The following is an 8089-nucleotide window of genomic DNA, read 5'->3' as shown; positions in this document are numbered from 1 at the left end:
GACTCTTTTGTTGGCGAGTTACTGTTCATCTTTCATCATACTATTTTATTATTTTCATCAACCTCCCCTCAATCTTTCTCTCGTTCTTTTCTCTCTCTCTTCGCCAACTTTCCCCTCAATTTTATTGTTAGTTTTTGTAAAAGGCTTTTGCATCAGTAAATTAGTAACGTGTTGAATGCATCAATAAGAAAGTTTATAAATAGATTTTTTCTTTCCCCAATGTATAATGTCAATAACTTTTTATGCTTATGATCCGATACGATGGTTATTGCAATTTAATTAGCTTAGACATTTGCTGAGAACTGAGAAGGGTCTAAAGGGTCCCGTGATGTTTACAAATTATCTTATAAATAAAATTATATCGTATTTATTACGTATGCTCTATACGCTGCATGAAAATAGAATTTTTTATTAATATTTTTATATTTTATAAATTAAATTGATTTTAATAAAATTTATAAAATACTATTATTTATAATTCCGATCCAACTTTTTTTCTTAGATTTTTCTTGGGCAGATGGGTTCTGTCAGAACTCCTTGGGGCCCAAAACTTTGTAAAGCACAACAATGGATAAGGATTCATTGGTTCGTTGGAATTTTTACATTTGAATTTAATTGATCTGTTAAAGGTATTTTTTTAATTCATATCATGTAATATTTTAGAGAAATACTAAACCCATCGAATTTAGGTCTCGAAAGTATGTCTAAAAAAAAATTTTATTTTTTAGTGATTAAAGAAATATTTTTTAATGATGTTTTAAATTTTTTATTTTTTTTAAATATTATATATTTTTTTATATAATATTTTAAAAAATACATAAAAAAAATTTAAAAAAATAAATGAAATGAACTTCTCGAAACATTTTTCGAGATATTTTTCGGTCGCTTTAGTGAAGCTCAATGTTTTACTTGTTGGTGAATAAAGAATCTGACATTAGCCATAAGCTCACTGCATTGTCCGGATAGTGTCGGAAAAAAGTGTTGCAAAATGGGATAAGACTCCAAAAATGCATTTTCAGAAGCATGTAAATAGTTGGGAAACTGTTTACGCATTGAGAGATAAGTTCAAAGAAGTGTAGACATTCATTTTAAAATCGTCGTTTATCTTTATTTTATATCTTAACATTCATTCTTACATGTAGACCATACTCTCTCTCAATAGGTGACTCAACATGTAGAATATTTAATCAAATGAAATAAAATGTAAAGTCATGATTCGAACTTCAGACATCTACTCTGATACTATGAAGATATTCATGAGCCTAACTTATTTTATAAAACCGATTTTACAAGAGATAATTGTTCATTCCTTATAAACACGTCTAAGACCTTATCGACAAATAATATGAAATTATCCCTCAATAAATATCCAAGCCCATAGACCCTACCCCCCTCCCTGCTTTTACCCCCACGATTTCCTTGAAAATGTGACAAATTATCCTTAATTAATTACATACTGCAAAAGTTTAAACTTTGTACCATGAATTTATTGGTGTTTGAATTACAAAAGCATCTTTTATTGAGATAATAAAATTAGAATTCTTCATTTGGTATTAAGAGGGAAGTCTTTTAAATTGATAGGCTGTTGGTGATTTTGAATCTCTTTTGATATAAAGGATGGAAGAAATCCTTTCAATGTTAGGTATATCAGACGTATTGTCACTTGAAGACCCTTTGCACCAGCTCTCTTGACTTCAAGACTACTTCAATAATCCAAAATATTCAGCTAAAGAGAGGGAAAACAAAAAAAAACGTTGTAAAACAAGACTAGCAAACACAGATTGTTCAATAATACAGTTTCTCTTTTGTACAGATCTTGTGCCAAAACAAACATATGCTGCATACAACATTACATAAGTGCTATTGCCAGATGCTTGTTGGGATCTCACCTCCTCTGTTTGTCTCTCTTATTTTAACATTTCATGTAATTTTACCTAGAAAATGAAGTGCTTTCTACTGCCAAAGTGGGATGTGTTTGGAGATCATGATAAGAAAAGAAACAAAAAACGAAGACGACAAAGAAGTGTCACATTAATTGAGCTAATCAACTTAGATTGAATGCAAAACTCAAGCAAATATCGGTCTTTACAATGGGAATTAAAAACAAAAACGTGTCAAGAAGATCAGGATATAACATACATGCAGGCTATCTGCTTGGCGTGCTTTTTACCCAAGTGAATGATAAAAAGTAAGCTGAGAGAAAGATGGTGGGAAAACTACTACTTGCTTCAAATGTTGCTAAACATGATTGCGACATTGAACTTATATTCTACTCAAAGTTCAACAACCTCCAAAAACAGCTACACCTGCTCAGTTCACTTCCACTTTCACCCATTTGCGTGGGGAGAGTTGAGAGAGTCGGGCATTTCGGAGGATGGCATGTTTTGAAAGAGCGTCTCCGGCACTGAAGGATATCCTGCTCAAACTCTACCGGTAAGAACATTTTTATCTATTGATAAGTCACTAATAACCATTTGCCATATTGCTTTTGTGGTCGGTCCTATTTCCAGCCAAAAAAGCTGGGAAAAAATAGAGTTAATTGGTATTTAGTGTAGTTCTTAATTAGTGCCTTATTATATATATATATATGGTCCTCAGTAAGTATACTTAACTGTGTCATTGTGCTGATAAAACTATTCTTTGATCACTACTGAGAATATAGAGTTTGAAAATGACAAAAAAAAAAAAGGCTCTTAATTGCAAGTGTGTGCCCATTTTGATGCCAAGTTATAGAAAGCTCTGCACGCATGATCATGACAATAACAAGCGAAAATGAGGAAGCATGCGTCGGCCACTTTGCTGCCCATTTTAATGATGCGCACGCATGCAACATGTAAAGTCCATCCTGCTTAATGCCTTAGATAAAAATATGTGGTTTCCAGGTGGACAAGCAACGGAATATCCTCCCATCTGAATTGGTGGGTGGGAAGAAGCTGTATACTTCCATTATCATAATAGTTGATAGCTACATCTTCCACCAAGCAGGCATGAACCTGTTGCTTGTCCTTAGGAGGACCACTGATCTCTGGGTTCAGTTGATCATAGAAGCTCTGACCAACATGACAGTACGGAAAATCTTTCTTGGCCTACTGGCAAAAAAACAAAATTCTAGCCCATCAAGGGAGTGACGCATCACTGAAACAGGCTGAAGAATCACCCATTATAGCTCTGAAATGCTACATTGGAGTTATAACATCGAATCAAACCTTGAAATAGTAATAGCTAAACTTCGTAATGGATTGGTAAGATTGATGGTATTGTAAATGCAAGGTCGCATTTTAGTTGGAGAAAACAGGACAATAAAACTCCGAAGTATGAGAAACAAGGAATGATGTAGCTGTCTTGAAAGTTTTAAGACTCTTAAGCTTTTCTTTGGTATTTTCAGGACATAAATGGAGCAAACATAAGTTATATAAATATTTACAACAAAATTATAAACATTGTAGTTTTCAAAAAAAATCAGAGAAAAGAAAGCATGATGACCACTGATCTGATGATCAACGTTTTTCCTTCATGACAGAGCCGAAAAGCCCATGGAGATTGATCATCAATTGTATGAATTTGGATCCGTCCAATATCACATCCAGGTAAAACCCTCGGCACTCTTCATCAAACAAAAGCCTTAATATATTTTAGTCACTCTCTATCCAACATCCATTTGTATGTTTCTTTCACCTAATTCAGTAAAATGCATTCTCATGAATGCATCTAAAATGCATTTAATCACGAATTGTATTTCAGAACTCGGGAGTGTTATATTCTGCATATGATTCTGGTATTGAGCTGTATATGATCATATCATGATTGTGAAGCAAGCAATACAAATTACAGATCTAAGAAAGAGTTGGGATTTAATTTTTGCGTATACGCGTTTGTGTTGTCAGCTTGCAATTATGTGTGTCTCTGAGGTTTTCACTAATCATTCAAGAATTATACTAAATTGATGATGATTCCTCTCCAATGTCAAACAGTCTTCAGCATCAGACCCACATCACACTTACTTGTCAATATCCACCCCACTACTGTCCCAAGGTGCCCTGCTACCGGATAAGCTCTCGCATGCCACTATAGAGATGATAAAGGGAGTTGGTTCTAATGCTGTTGATATTGTTGAACCAGCAAAAGAAGGATACCATCTCACTCTAAGACTCAACTTCAGTAAAATTCCACGTGACAAAGGTTTGGTAATCCTTCACATCATTTCAGAGATAGATATAGGAATAATTACTTGAACTAAGATCTTATGGTACTATTTACATCTTAAAGCTGCTTTTCTCTTGAAACAGTAACAACTTCTATGGCACCATAAATGGAGGTTAATATGCATTTGCAGAGTCTTGGTTGCCAAGAATGGAAATAAAATGATATCTTATACTCTCTTCACCCAAAATAGTTGGGACTTTGTAAAATAGAAGTTTGTATTCATTTAGTTTCCCTTACTAGATTTAATCCCAATATGGTAAGCATTTGACCAGATTACAGGAAAAGATACAATGGAGTGGGTTATTAGGTATTCAGATGAACTTAAAATTGAAGATTAAAAACAGGCTATTCAATCTGAGTTGAGGGAGTAAACATCTTGAAACATCTAAGACACATAAGAAAGAAAGAACATTCCTCCCTGTGCATGAGTAGACAAACATAAGTATCCAGAAATATGAAGCTAGTTGAGGGAAACTGACATAATCTCCTGCTAAACCTGCCAAAAAAAGGTAAAAGGATATAGGTAAAGCATCATTTATGGAGGAAAAATTTAATACTTGGATCATAAATAAAAGTTCAAATGTATTATAACATGATTTCCTTCTGGGGAAGAAAAACACAGAGAAAAAAAAAATTATAAAATCACAAGAACGTAGGCATGAATCGGCAAAATCATTTCCCTTCCGCAAGTCATTGGTTATTCAAAAGTAAATTAATAATGGATGAATCAGCAAAACATGAATTATGGTAATTGAAGCAAGTTTTATTGTTCCAGACTCTGTAAAGGTAATAACGCAGATCTCTGCAATGCAAGCGGTAATAATAAGTTATCAGCTGAAAGAAATGTTGCAGAATGTCAATTCCCAGGTTACACTTCATGGGATGCACAAACCTATCAAACTAGTCTATCACCCAAGGGAGCCGTTCTTTGTCATCAGACAGGTAATTCCCACGTACATTCAAACCCTCCATCGCAAGTGGATTCTAGATATTGCTTCAAAAAAATTTCTACTCTGCTATATATATATATATATATATACCAATTTTATGTAGCCTTGCCTACATGCCCATAAGAACATTGGCTGCCACTTGCCAGAGACCTGCGAGGTAGCTGCAGAGACAATCATCTAGTAATTTGGCATATCAAAAAGCTCATCCAAAAACCTACATTTCAAATTCAAGCCCAAATTGAAAAGTCTGAACAGTTTCAAATCTTACTCTACTCGTTTCTGCTATTCTGGATTTTCTAAGTGGAATGGAATTCGTATGTTTGACAGCCACAAAAAATCATAGCAGTATTTCCAATGCGTTTCAAAGAAAATTCGGATGTCATTATTGCAACAGCCTTCTTTCAGGTAATTTGTGGCTGAATGTATTCTCAATATTTCAATCACCTAACCATTATATATCTACTTGAGTTATTCCTCAAATTGGCGGATTTCTTCTTACTTCTTGGTCCTTCTTCTATTCGTTTTCTCTAGGAACTTATGGATGTGGGAAGCTCTCAAGAATGGGCTAAAGCACCTCCTTGCATCTGGTCACCCATTCCTCCTCCAGAACTGAGAGGAGAAACTTTTGAAGATTTGAGCACTAATGGAGGATTTGTTTCTTTTGGTATCCTATTATTCTTTATCTTTAATCACATTGCAATGGAAAGATTGAATATTATCGACCACATTTTGAAAAAATAATTGTGTTACTATCAACCACAACGTCAATTAAATCCTTGATCTAAATCTTTCATCGCCAACCTATAAAGAGAACTTCATATCAGAGTACTTCTTCGTTGTTTTAGATACAGCATCTACTTTCATCTCTTTAATTTTCCATATACCAGATAAAGCTCGAGTAAGCTCAATCTAAGACACCTCTGTATTATTTTTTTCAGATATTTATTCACGCCATGTTGAGGGCAAAAGACTAGATAAGACTGTATGGAGTCTATTGAACTTCTATGCATACGTCAAATCCCACGTAAAAGTAAGATTTTTTCCCCTTTTTTTCTCTCTTTTTCCTTTCTCTTCTATTTTTGTTAAGCATTCTCTTACATCTTTGGCTGACAAGGTTCTTAAAATAGTGCACCAGAGGTTTTATTCAACGCAGGATGAGAAAGCGTTTGGAAAGTTTGGTTAAGGTAACCCAAGTTGCATCATATAAATTACACTCCACAGACGTAGCAATAACTATTAAAAAAACTTTCTTTTTTTTTTTTTCATCTGATTCCCTTTCATGAAGGTAATTTGCGACTCAAAACAATCAATCAATGTTGCAAAAATAAAGCATTCCAATCAAACCACAGTCAGACCTCACAAAAGATAAACTAGAACCAAGAAGAAAGCGATCGATAATGGTTCTCTCCATGTGACTCGCAGGTCCTGCAGAAGGCAAGCTCAGAAGAAGAAGAAGAAGAAGAACAATTTGGAAAAGATCAAGGTATGCTTTCAACAGACATATTATAATTAAGAAAGACTCGGGAAGAAACAACAGCACCAGTACCTTATCTTTTCCTCAGACGTGAACTTAACTCAATCCACCAATTCATCCAATGCCATTCTGGAACAAAAATGATGATATTTTCTGATAAATTTTTATATATTTGTTAATGCTTGTTTTGATGCAGAGAGATAGTGAAACTAAAACAAATTATATTTCTTCAATGTTGGCATATCTGTTGATGTTGGATTTGATGCAGATGCAGGGTGTAATTATATGAGAAAACTGGTCAGCTTATCAAAGTCTAAAATCCTCAAACGAAGATCATATGGCGTCTTAAGCAGGAAGATCAAGCGAATACGTTTCAGAATCAAAATCCATGGATTCGGGCGTTTTCGTCGACGATGGTTGAGATTCCCAAAGTTTTCTTCTTCGATGGGATATACCAAATTAGATTAAAGTTTTCCAAAAGTTTGTATGTCCCTGTGTATGATTGCATGAAGTTGGGACATTGAATCGGACTTCTACAACTCCATTGAGTCCCATAATTTAAATGCTTCACATTATCAATACAAAGCAACCTATGTTCCTAAAACTTTTTTATGTTCTTCGCTTCTTCTGCACTCCAATGCTTGTTGGGAATTGGGATACATCGGTTATCAAAGACTAAATTGAAGTATAATGGCATAAGCAAACAAAAGAAATAACGATAATCATACAAAGAACACCAAGATTTAAGTGATTCAGCTCAATGTAAGCCTACGTTCATTGTCGGAGTCGGTCTCAACGAATTCACTATCAACAAAGGTGGAGTACAAGAGATCAATTACAAAATCTTTAATCCCAAAGCCCCAATTCACCCAATAGAACCCTCAGGATTCTTCAATAAAGATTCTCTCTCTACAATGTTTGGTTGCTAATCAGTTGAAAAATACATGAGAAAAGCATGTATTTATAGTCCACAGCGTAAGAAACCAAATTTTAGAACATTCACTCGAGCGGAGTGTCAAGCAGACATTTTAAGGCAGGCACTTGCTCGAGCGGACTGTCGAGCGAAGTGTCGAGCTAAGGTTGCTTGAGCTAGGATTAAGCCACAGTCGAGCCAGGGTTAATCAACAGTCGAGCCAAGCCTCAGAATTGACATTTTCATTAGGAAATCAAGCCAAACTCAACAAATCTCCACCTTGACTTGAATTTCGTCAAGCCTAAACAAAATATGAATTCCATCAAGTTGAATTTCACCATTCGACAACAAAGACATCAAAGATTCCCATCAAAGATCAAGAAATAAAACTCATCCACAAATTCCAAACAGGGACACAACGTCTATCTTTGAAGGACTCGGTTTCCACCCAAAAGTCTTCAACATCATAGATGACTTGACCAAATCACAAGCTTAATCCTAATGAAGAATCTCCTCTTCACACAAAAGCACACACACCACAATACAAAC

The 8089-nt window shown here is 34.7% G+C and overlaps 1 protein-coding gene across 1 annotated transcript; it reads left to right on the top strand.

The window, feature by feature from the left end:
* Positions 1–2289: 2289 nt before the first annotated feature.
* Positions 2290–7231, top strand: LOC108983009 (actin-related protein 2/3 complex subunit 2B). The gene is made up of 10 exons (XM_018954517.2): positions 2290–2433; positions 3521–3587; positions 3972–4179; positions 4979–5145; positions 5481–5558; positions 5685–5817; positions 6092–6183; positions 6281–6337; positions 6576–6636; positions 6896–7231. Exons 1-10 carry the CDS (start codon positions 2375–2377, stop codon positions 7093–7095), a joined length of 1122 nt encoding a protein of 373 aa, XP_018810062.1. The 5' UTR covers positions 2290–2374; the 3' UTR covers positions 7096–7231.
* Positions 7232–8089: the final 858 nt, after the last annotated feature.

The sequence above is a fragment of the Juglans regia genome, chromosome 7 (assembly GCF_001411555.2).
Source record: "Juglans regia cultivar Chandler chromosome 7, Walnut 2.0, whole genome shotgun sequence".
Lineage (NCBI taxonomy): Eukaryota > Viridiplantae > Streptophyta > Magnoliopsida > Fagales > Juglandaceae > Juglans > Juglans regia.
This window is presented reverse-complemented; position numbering and strand designations above follow the sequence as displayed.